General features: G+C 41.9%; 1 protein-coding gene across 1 annotated transcript in view; it reads left to right on the top strand.

Annotated features, from left to right (window-relative positions):
* Nucleotides 1–12450, top strand: part of PXMP4 (peroxisomal membrane protein 4) — a 121412-nt gene that overhangs the window by 98349 nt on the left and 10613 nt on the right. Inside the window, exon 3 of the mRNA XM_078652275.1 lies at nt 6150–6348. Coding sequence (XP_078508401.1) covers nt 6150–6348 — 199 coding nt within the window. The remainder of the gene's footprint in view (nt 1–6149; nt 6349–12450) is intronic.

The following is a 12450-nucleotide window of genomic DNA, read 5'->3' as shown; positions in this document are numbered from 1 at the left end:
CCCATTCACTTTGACCTTTGCTTCTGCCCCGCCTCTTTACTTTATGCAATTGCTGTTTGACAAAAAGAGAGTTTGATATGAGATGAAGCAGAGCAGTAATAACAGTGGGCCACAATCACACATTGCATAAAACACAATTTCCTGCCACTGGGATGCTTTTGTGTTTTTTGTGTTTTTTACTCTACTGGGTTTTTGCTCTCTAGCAGTACGTGGATAGAATATTGTGCCTCTGTTTCTGTACGCCAGTACACATCTTCTACGATTGTGCGCTCCCTAATACCTCGTTGAGTCGAGAGACTTCCTGAGGTCAGGTCCTAGCAAATTTGAATACTTAGAAGATAGCTCAAAGGGTTAATGTTCCTGCTGGAGAGTTCGGTATGTTCTATGCTCATCATAGGGGGCAGTTCTTGTATGAGAGGTTAAAGTTGTTCACGCTTCTGTTGCAGAGGTGTGTGCTTAGCTCACATATCACAAACAGCCTAAGTAGGATAGCTCAGTGGGTTATACTTTGTTCTGTCGCAAGGACTTTCCCCCACATGCATCAATCTAGGATTTTGCATTTCTTAAATAGCGAAAATTAAGGAATCGCTATTTAGGAAATGCAAAATCCTATGCATCAAGAAATCCTAAAAGTTTTTAGGATTTCTTAATTTTCGGAAATTGCGATTCCTTAATTGCGAATCGCAATTAAGGAATGGCATTACATTGATTCCTATGGGCCTAGAGGCCCATAGGAATCAATGCCGTTTTGCATTTTTTTTTTTTTGCACTCGCAATTTGTTGATGCATTGCAAGGGTGCAGAGGGGGGTCCAAAGGACCCCCCCCTGCACCCCTGAAATGTATTTTCAAGTGCATGTTTCACACACACATGTCCTAAGGACATGTGTGTCTGTAACATGCAAGTTTAAAAAATGCTTTTTTTTGCTATTTTTAAAATTTTCTCAAATTAACACGAGGGTCAACCTCGTGTTAATTTGCACTTCCAATTTCAAAATTCGCTATTTTTTACAAATTGATGTATTGCATTTAAGGAATCGCACAAATGCGATTCCTTAATTGCATTTGCATTTTTAAGAAATGCAAAAAATAGCGAATTGTTTCATGCATCCCAAAAACGTATTTAGGAAGTGCAAACGGCCGAATTTACCGATTCGCACCGTTTGCACTTCCTAAATAGGTTGATGCATGTGGGGGCATGTCACCTGCAGCGCACACTCTTGAATTCTGGGAGTCACTGCTTTGATGATGGCAATCTACTCTACTTTACTGTGTCCCAGGGAGTAAGCAGAAAGATGTTGGTCACTCACTCCCCGGGGTGCAATATATTCAGTCCTCATTAGCTGGACATTCTCTTCACCACAAATGTGTGGTAAATATCACTGGCTGAGATGAATTAAGTGTTTTATCCATCACTCCTCGTAATCTTTATTTTGAGTCCCTAAGTGCAATGAGTCCCTAAGTGCAAAGCTATGTCCACATGCGGGCCCTTGTTCACCGTGCCACTGGAACCCCGCTGCACATGGCCGAAGGCCCCAATAGGCAACAAGCATTGGCATAGCCAATAAGTCTCGCCTTTTGTACCTTATAAGTGTTTAACCATGCAACAGTTAATGTTGCTGCACCAAGGACATTGTGCTGCATAACTAAATACTTATAAGATCCCAAACGCGGGACCTATTAGCTATGCCAATGCTTGTTTCTCTTATAATTAATTCCTATAACCTATTCCTTATCGTCGACTGTTATGTTTATTACAGATTCCCTCAATATTCAGTCTAACACCACCTCAGCTCCCGTTATTGCATCAAACTAGCATATAGTAAGTACAGTATTTAAAGGGCTCTAAGGAATTCTATAGTTTAGTTAATCTGTGACATATTTTTTGCTTGTGAGATCATTTTAGACCTGTTTTTGGTCATATCAATCGGTAAACACACTATTTCTTTTTCCCTTAGTCAAGAAACAAAAGACGACACAAATATTCCCAGTATTTCATCCTAAACAGAGACAGTTAAGAATCCAAAGATTGACATACAGGTACACTGAGAATAGCATTACAAACTTTCATTAGTCGACGTCTATCACCTTGTCATATGTGGACTCCTAGTCTGTTTATCTGTTTCCACTTTCAGCACAATATTTATAGAAAATGATCTAATCAACCCATTCCTGAATTAAATATCATCACACATGATTCTGGCATCCCTAACTTAGTTAAGTCTTCGATAAGTGAGGTAATTATCAGCCAGATATTTATTAAATACTCCCCAAAGTATACAGTCATGGAATTATATCTATTATTCTTACTATTTCAGGTCTAGACAATCACTCCATAAGCGCTCCTGTCCATATAGTATTGCAGAGAACGTCTGGTTACTATAATTTTCTATAATTACCTTCCACAGGTATAAAATATCAATCTATCACTAATCTCTAAATATGGGATCTTGTTTCAAGTAGATTTCCATTGGTTTTCATCCATGGTTTCACTACCCTATTCCCATTCTGTTCCACTTCACCACCCACGTTGGGTCATAGGTTCACATCTTCTATCACTGTTATTTATCTAAGTTTAAACGTTCATCACAAACCTTGTCACACTACATTTCCGTTATTTAGCACATTATGCATTGCTTTCTTTACCTTCTCATCTTCTTTAATTTCAATGCAAACGACTCTTAATTGACTATCAATATTATTAGTATCCTTTATGTATCTTGTAAAGAATCTAGAAACTTTCACAAGGCAACAAATTTTTATTCGGAATCTTCTTATGTTCCAACCGCAGCCTTCTTCCTGACGAAGGCACCCATGTGTGCCGAAACGCGTTTCGAACAATACCAGTCATTTGAATTTGTGCCACTGTGTTCCATTGTAATCGCTCCACCGATATATTGTGTCTATCAATTATATGGAACATATCTCTATTTCAACAATGTTTTTAAACTGTTTTGAGAGTGTATGAAAGTGTGATTGACGGACAGTGAGTGTATGCACATTATAGATAGTTTAATTGTTGAGAATTAAATAAATGATATTTTGTATTTTTTATACATAGTTGTTGCTGCCTTGGTTCTTTTCATTTAGTAATGTTTATATAATTGTGTTTATTATCAACTTTAGTATGGTTGCCTTAATTCTTTACATTGATTGATTTTCCCTACCTTAAGGAACCTCACCCATCCCACTGTTGTGTGGATGCTTGGCATGATGGCATCCTGCATTGCCATAGTTCCTCTTGCCAGGTTACACAAATGCGTCTGTTACAGCGGTGCCTAGCAGCGCAGTCGTCTCAAGCAGAGCATCATTGGAAAGGTCTATTGTTGATTGGGAACTAACTCCTTGCTAGCTGCAGTGGCGCAATGCAAATAACCCATTGCAGGGGCGGCTCTTTCTCGTTCCAGTTCCACAGGAGATCATCACTATGGATGCCTCACTCACTGGCTAGGGGGCGCACCTACAGGACCACACAATCCAAGAGGTGTGGACATCTGCCCTGCAGAGTCTCCACATCAAACGCATATAGCTATTACTTGTACAGCTGGTCCTCAGGGAGATCCTGCCCCTCATCCAACAGTAGTTAGTTGGAGTCCAGTCGGACAACATGACTTCTCTGTTTTATCCACAAAAGCAGGGGCGGGGGGCACACACTCACTCCTGTTGTCTGCTTTAGCCCAGAGCATCTGGTGATGTGCAATGCATCAAAGGGTACATCTGCTCATTCAGTACATTCCCGGAATAAACAATGACTTGGCAGACCACCTCAGCAGGATGCTTAAACAGGTCCTCGAACGGGAACATCACTCCCAGGCCCTACTCCCATTGTTGGAGGTTTCTGCAGATGGACCTGTTCCCCACTGCAAAACGCAAAATGTCAGAGCTTCGCCTCCAGGCTCCCAGACCCACGGTCCATGGGCAATGCACAATGGATGAATTGGTGAGGGAATCTTTGCTTATGCTTCTCCGCCTCTCCCATTCCTCCCATTTGTGGTTTGGAAACTGAGGCAGACATCCCTCACTCTCACCCTAGTAGCTCCAACCTGGGCACGCCAGCCCTGGTTCACCACCCTGCTCAAACTCTAGTCCCTCAGGAGAAGCTCCTCTACTGGCCGGACTGTCTTTCTGAAACCCAAGGTACTCAACATGCCAATCCCAACAGCTCAATCTTGCGATTGGCTCCTTGGGTCTTAGAATTTGGCTACCTTAACCTCCCTGTAGAGTGCAGGACCATTCTGAAGGAATCACACAGGTCCACAACTAAATCCTGCTGTGCGGCCAAGTGCAAACTATTTGTACCCGACTATCTCCTGAGACGTATTGACCCACTCACAGCCTCTGTTCAGGACATTGTCTGTTACCTTCTTCACCTAGAGAAGACAAGCCTTGCCTATACATCTATCAGACTATTTAGCTGCTGTGGCTGCTTACCCACAAAATTGACAACACACTTCACTTTTCAGAATCTCAGTCATTAAGGGTTTCATAGAGTGCCTCAATTGGGTTATCCCACCACGAATGCCTCCTGCTCTTGTGTGGAACCTCAACATAGTACTCACTAGACTAATGGGCCCTCCTTTTGAATCTCTTCACTTTTTCCCATTCAAGTCCCTTTCTTGGAAGGTGGCTTTCCTTGTAGCCATAACTTCCCTCCATTGTGTCATTAAAATGCACTCTTATCTTGGAAGAACCTTTCTTCCATGCGCATCAGGATAGGGTAGTCCTAAAAACCAACCCAAAATTTCTGCCTTAGGTAGTCTCTAGCTTTCATCACAGCCAATCAATAGAACTTTCATTTCACATCCTTAATCCATAGCGGAACACGCTTTGCATACTTTGTATGTCTAAAAAGTAACACACGGACAGAACAAAACCCTTCCGTAATACAAAATTGCTCTTTTTGTCTTTCTCCAAACCACACAAGGGCATGCTCTTTCTAAAGCAGGTGTTACACGCTGTTTTTTAAGGTGCTTACAGACCTATTATGCCGAAGCCAAAAGACCCCTGCCTGTTCCTCCCAAACCCCCACTCCACTTTCTTAGGGAAAGGGAACTCCATGGCTGTTCTTGGTAACATTCCTTTAGCTGGCATCTACAAACCTACATAGTCATATGTATCTACAGCTACACATGTCACAAACGGTAAATGTTACCCTGTAAGCATCTTTTTGTGGCATGAAGTGCAGTAGATTCACACGCACCCACCCTCCTTCCGAGTCGCCTGAGACTTTTGCAGATGGTGTTATCTTTTTACCCTTACTTTGCATGGTCTCTTCTGTATCTCAATGCTTCATCTTCATCCTCCCCCTTCGTGCAGAAAAAAACAATCTAACAATGGATCCAATGGCCATGCGCAGTACCAGAGATGGGTGGAGTCAGTATACCTCATGACTCGAAGACCTCTTCGAACAAAAACAAGTAGTACACGTCCAAGCCCAACATTAGATGGCAGGAGTATGCACAGCATGTAAATCTACAGCACTTTATTCCACGAACAGATGCTTACAAGGTAAGTACTCTTTTCCCTTAAAAGCAATAGCACTACATCAGTGTATACATGTAAACTCAAGCGTGAAATAAATATTCTGTTCATTGTTAATAATGCACAAAAAATCATAAGCCTGTAAAAAGTTTACATTAGCAAGGAGCCATAGTGCTGCCTTCTTACCCTTAATTCACGGAGTGCATAAATCAGTGCCTTGTCGCTTTATTTAGTGTAGTTCCCATGTAAATATTTCCTAGGCATTATGTATTGATCGGACAAATATACAGCCCAGAAGCCTGTTCTCATTAAAAAATAACATTGGGCATGAAGGCGTAAGCCGTGGGGTAGAGGCAACTTCATAGACATGAAATGTACTTTCCAGCAGTAGTGCCTTTTGTTATGATATTGTATTTTCTGAATATGCATTGTGATGTTTTCAATTAAATGCCTTTTTTCAATAGAGAGAAATAAGCATTTCAATAGTATTTACTGTCATTAGTCTAGACTGTCTACAGATGGCAATGACCCCTTGACATACAGGTACCATGTGATGTACAATTACTAGGTTACCTCTCTAATACCTCCCTAGTATATTCAATTATGTTTCTGAAGTGGAAAGGTGTAAGCATGCACTGCAATTTCCTTTTGTGTCTTTTTCTCTTTCTAGTTTGCAAGACAAACTGAAAGCCATTGCTCTGGCCACATATACCCATTCTAGAAACCTGGCTTATTTTGTCTTCACCTACAAGGGACTGCTTGCATTTCAGAAGTATTTACAGGGGGAGCGGCTACAGATTCACTCATTTCTGGCGGCCTGTGTAGGTGGCTGGTTAGTGTTTGGAGAGAACAATCAGATCAACAGTCAGGTAAGTGAAAATTGTAGCTGTCTGCAAAACTCCATAAATTGGGGAGAGCATGTGCTATAACTGCCAGAGCTGCTGACTTTGGAGCTGGGGTAGCAGGATCCAGTCTCGGCATTAGCTCAACAGTCTGTGATTCTTTCACCTCTCCATGCCTAACAAAAATAAATGTGTCCTTGTGTAATGTAAGTGGTGCTCAAGCAAAGCGCTTCAGTACCTTCAGGTCCAGTTTGTGCTATATAAGAAATTGCAAAAAACAAACAAACCACTGAGTCGCTCGTACAGCAGAAATTCTATTTTTAGTGTGTAAATCTTGGCATTTTACTTTCATCATTGTGTTAATTTTGTTTTCTCAGAAGACATTCAAAATCTGGTTTCTTCCTCCGATATTATGCCCACCGTCACCTGCTGCCACTGCGATTCGCTTGCGTGACAGCTGACCAGTGAAGTGCACATCTCCTTCATTCATGTAATTCAAATCCTTACCAGGCTGGGAAACCCCAAATTGAACTTATAGTAATTTTAGAGACCGCGTTAAAATCGTAGGTCATCACCCTCCTTTTTTGGGTAGTTTTGTTTTCATGCACTGGGTTTCAGTATCTGCCCTGAAGGCCTTGCAAATTATTTCAAATCCCGCTCAGTGAAGGACTGTTTGGTGAGCGCTCGCCCCACATTTATATACTTAAATCTAAAACCTTTTTTTTTTTTTTTAGGTGGAGCCCTAGGCATTGCACATGCTCTCTGCAAGACCTGCTGTATTCAGTACAAAAAAAGGCTTTAATCCTGCCTGCTGCTTATCATAGTTTCACTCCAGAGTCGCTCTTCTTTGCAGTCTCCTAACTGGTTCTCAGAGCCCATACGTCACTTCCCTTCTTGGCTGAGGAGCACAGGCTACATAAAGTTTCCTTATGCTTTTATTTATCCTTTGTTGGGGAGAACTTTATTTTCTTTTACATTTTTTAAAATATTTATATATTTTCTTGCCTTGGCTCCTGTTCTGATAGTCACCCGTCCGCATTGGGAATGTTGATATGACAAAACTCAGAACAAAGAGCACTTCACACAGCGATCAGTGTGGTGCCCGCTTCAGGGCCGCTGCTTTTCATCACAGTGGCAGCACTTCATCCTGCATGTCTCTCCCGGATCCCGCGGCCCTGGCTTTGTATTCTCCGGGCATGTTGTCCCTTGGTTCATGCTGTATTTGTACAAACGCTGTCTCTACGGGTGCAGTTTTTCTTTGATGGCACAGCATGAGGTGTTACCGCATCATATTATGGGGGCGATTCCTCCAACGATTCACAGCACTGTATAAAAGCAAAAGGAACAAATGACGGATGGAATGCTGAACAATGCAAACATTCACCGCCAGTACATAGATCTGGGTTTAATCCATCGTTCTTTTGCTCACCACGCCACCCCAGTTTGGACCCAGCTATTTGCAAATCAGTCTTGACCCTGTACCTCATGGGAACATTCCGGCCAGAACTGCCAAATCAGGTCCTCCCCGGACCAAAAACTGTATTGACAGCGGTGTGTGTGTGTGTGTCTGAAAATCCAGTCTACCATGGCAGATGACACAACTTTCTAGAGCCCCGCGCTACTGTGGCGTTCTACAAAAGCTGCTACATATTTAATCTCCCCATCACCGTCACTGTGCTGTCCAGCCTCTCTCAATTTCTCATCATTATAACAAAATTGAGCAACCCAATAAACGCTTGGAGGCTTGGGTGAATTACAGTAATGAGTAAATGTGCCAACAAGGGATTATTTTTACCTCTAGTTTTAGATGTTCTCCTATATTTATAAAGTCCTAAAAAGTCACTTCCAACAAACAATTTAATTAAACATATGTTATCATCCAGAATAGACTCAAAACAAGACAGGTGTATACTTTTTTCAGAAAAATATAAGTAATCAAAAGTGAAATGAGTTCAATTTTCATTATACACTAATCGATTTCTCATTGACACTTTGGTCAACACTTAATCCAAATCTTAACCAACATGGACAGCGTCGTTGTTCAAAATACAATACAAATACACAATTTATTTGTAAATGGGATTAGGTGAGCTTGGCGACGTTTCGGTCTATTTGTTCTCATGTTTTAGACCATCTTCAGGACGAGATTTCTATGTTGTGAACCAAAGACCCTATGTTATTTCCGCAAATCTAATCTGATTATTTGAAGGCAGCAGGCTGAATGTTTATTTAAAATCAAATCCTTGACTGTGTAAGACCTGATCCCTGATGGCCTTCTCCTTCGGTGGATGTCAAAGAAATGAGCAAAAGGGTGCATTAATCGGCCCTACTACCAAACGTGTGAAATCTTCAATGCTTCCCCCAGGGACTTGCTATAAAAAAGGAAAAATGCTACGATTCACACAGTCCAGGAATTGATTTTAAATAAACATTCAGCCTGCTGCCTTCAAAAGTATAACAACACTCATGGTATTTCGAACAACGTTGTCCATGTTGTGTAAGATTTGGAACGCAGGAGTAGATGTATGCGTTACAGGCCAGTAGAGGGGGCGAAATATCCACTGCCTGGATCACCATTCCCTGAACTTTTAAGTGTCAACTGAAACACTACAGAAATTGTTTCAGCAGCAAGGGCCTGCAAGATACTTTACAGATGTATTAGGCTAGCTGACAACATAATCACAAATAAAAGTGTCAGATTATCAACATTATGATTACAAAACAGGGAGACAAGAAATACTCTGTTGTATTTAAATAATGCTGCATGTTCCCACAATCCTTCCCTGTGGTACTCCCAACAGCCCCCTCCCCCCATTTTGATTCAAGGAAGTCAGACCGAGCACGAAACGGGCCCTTTTTTTGAGTTCTAATTTTATATGGAAAACAAGGATTGATTTCTCAACTGTGAACACTCTTACAGCAATCCATGAACGCAGTGGAGTCGATGTTTACATAACACATATTTTAGCTCATCTTGCATTCCGCAATATTTGTCTTTTTCCAAATGTTGGCTTTCCATAGTTTTTAGGTCGAGCTTTCGTTGCATGTTCATCCTAAGCAGCAAGTAGCTGCTTGAATTTTATTGCAGCATTGTGTGCAGCCCTCACCCCTATCTATTCCCCATGCCACATAATTGCACTACACAAATATACGGGAAACGGCAATTACAACAAAGCCGTTTCCACGAAATCGTTAACCACGCATGCAGTACAACGCATGCGTGGTTACCACGAAAGCCTTTACCACGCATGCCTGTACTACGAGGTTTGTAGTAAAGGTATATGTGGTAAAGGTAAAAAGAAAAAAAAGGGAGGCTTGGGGGGGGTCTCCCCCCCCAAAAAATAAACTCACCTGAAGTCACGTCGGATTATGTATTTAAAAAGCGTAGTTTAAGAGAAAACGGAAAATAAACTTCCGCTTTCTCTTAACGACGTATGACGTCACCACGCATGCAATCGAGGAAATTGTTATGCGTGGTAAACGAATTCCGTTGTAACGCATGCGTGGTAAAGGCATGCGTTGCAACGGAATTCGTTGTAACGTCATATATTCAAATATACTCCACACCTCAAAATTCCACTCCACACAGTTTCACAACGAACAATTCCAATATAACCCACATAGTTCCTCTCCAATTCACATACACCCGCTACACTCCAAACCAACACAGGGGAAAAACAAGGGAACCCTACTCGCAACGGAACCAGGGCGCTTACAGAAATTCGGGAGGAAATCCTGCGCATTACCAAGGAGGGTCTCGAGCTAGGTTTCCTAGACAAGAAAGAATTTGAATATCTAAACTCAGAAAACCCCAGAACACCTGTTCTGTATACCCTCCCCAAAATACACAAAAGTACAACACATCCACCTGGTAGACCTATCTTATCTGGATGCGGGTCTATCTTAGAACCCATTGGAAGATATGTTGACTTTTTTATCAGGGAGTATGTCCCCTTACAACAGAGTTATGTTCGTGACACTATGCACATGATTAACTTGGTGGATGGATTACCCTATGATAGAGGAACTGACTGGTTGGCAACTCTCGATATTTCGTCACTCTATACCAACATCCCACAACTTGACAGCATTCAGAGTATAGAACATCTTCTAGACACGAGACCCAGACCAGTTGTTGTTCCAACCTCGTTTATAATTTCTCTTTTACAGGTGGCACTTCAGAGGAATTATTTTGTATCGGATGGTCAATATTTTCAACAATGCTGTGGGACAAGTATGGGAGCAATTTTTGCTCCCAATCTGGCGAATATCTACATGAACCAAATTGAGCATGCTTTCGCATTAAGTGACCAGAATCCCTATCGTACCAGCATTAAGTGCTGGTACCGATACATAGACGATATCTTCCTCATTTGGAGAGGTGATGAGGGTGATTTCAATGCATTTGTCACATATCTCAACCAGGTCCAAACTCATCTCACTTTTACGTCCACGTTACACAAAACCACAATTGCGTTTTTGGACCTCAACATCCAAAGTGAAGAGGACAAATTATTCACCTCACTTCACAGAAAACTGACAGAAAGAAACACCTTACTGTCCTATAATAGTCAACATCCAAGAGCTCTGAGGGACGGCCTACCTTTCGGGCAATTTTTGCGCATTCGTCGCAATTGTGCCCGTAAGGTGGACTATATGAAAGAGGCTGAGATATTAAAAAAGAAATTACTGAACAGAGGACACCCCAATAAGATAGTAAAGAGATCACTGAAACGTGCGTGGTACTGTCCACGAGAGGAACTTCTTGTTACAAGGGCCAAAAAAGACATGCAAAAAATAGTTTGTGTGACTACATTTGGTATACATACCAACAAAATTCGTAACATGATTATTAAAAATTGGCATATTATCAAGAGCATTGATCCTCTAATGGAAGTACCCCTTTTTGCCTATAAGAGGGGAAAGAATTTAAAAGATCACTTAGTGAAATCCTCCACAGAAACATCGCAGAAGAGAAGTGGTACATTGGAATCAGCCTGGGGTTTACCACCGGTGCTAGGCCATCATCCGTGTGGCAATTGTGTGATCTGTCCCTACACTGAGAAAACCACTACATTCAAACATGGCAATTACACACACAATTTGGAATCATTTTCGAACTGTAATACACGCAATGTCGTGTACTGTATCTGGTGCCCGTGTGGGCTTCCCTATATTGGACAAACACAACAGCCTGTTAAAGCTAGGATTGGACAACACCGTAGCCGCATCCGTAAGTGTGTTATGACTGCGCCTCTGGTACCACACTATAAAGAAATGAACCATAGCGCGGACGAACTTAAGTGGCAAGTCATCGATACTGTGACATTACCTGAAAGAGGAGGTGATATTGCCCAAATATTACAGCGCCGAGAATGCCACTGGATCGATAAAATCAATTCTATCAGCGATGGGCTTAACTCTGCTGATGAATGGAGAGGTTTTGTATCTAATCTTGCTACATGAATTGCGCAGATTACGCATTGCCCGTGCACACATAGCCACCATGTCCTCAACTGGCCCAGTAATGAGAGGGAGTGTTTAGCATGTCAATTGTTCAATCTGCACACCTATGCCATGCAAATGTAAGGCTTTGTGAATGCACGCACTGTACATACCATGTAATTTGTTTTTAATGTGTAGAATGGTGTATTTTAAGGTGTACTTTAATAACATGTATAGCCCCGATACTCTCAATTGTAATTCACATTCAGAGAATTTATTATTATATATGGTACACTGTACTTCTTTGGAATGCTGCGTTGGCTACGTTGTGTAAAAGAGATAAGGCACACACCCTCGTAGAAGTGCAAGGATGTAGTGATCTTCTAGCACTGCCTGATGAAGTTACACAACTCCTGCTCCTCTAGTTAGGTCTGCGCATTCAGCACGCGCAGTACGGTACATACTGCTAGGACGCTGGCCTTACGTCACCGTCAGATCCCTAGACGTTCGGGTGACGCATGGAGTGAAGCGATCGCGCTATCCTTCTCCAGCCCAGGTAGGACTCCCCTAGCGCTTTTGTTACCAATATGCATGTCCCTTACGCTGTGGGCAGAATTTACATAGCTCACTTTCCATGTAGGCATTGATCTGGCTGAAGGGCAATTATCCAGGCGGCATCGACCG

Source organism: Lissotriton helveticus, chromosome 7 (assembly GCF_964261635.1).
Source record: "Lissotriton helveticus chromosome 7, aLisHel1.1, whole genome shotgun sequence".
Lineage (NCBI taxonomy): Eukaryota > Metazoa > Chordata > Amphibia > Caudata > Salamandridae > Lissotriton > Lissotriton helveticus.
Note: the sequence above shows the minus strand (reverse complement) of the source record. Positions and strands in the feature narration are given on the sequence as shown.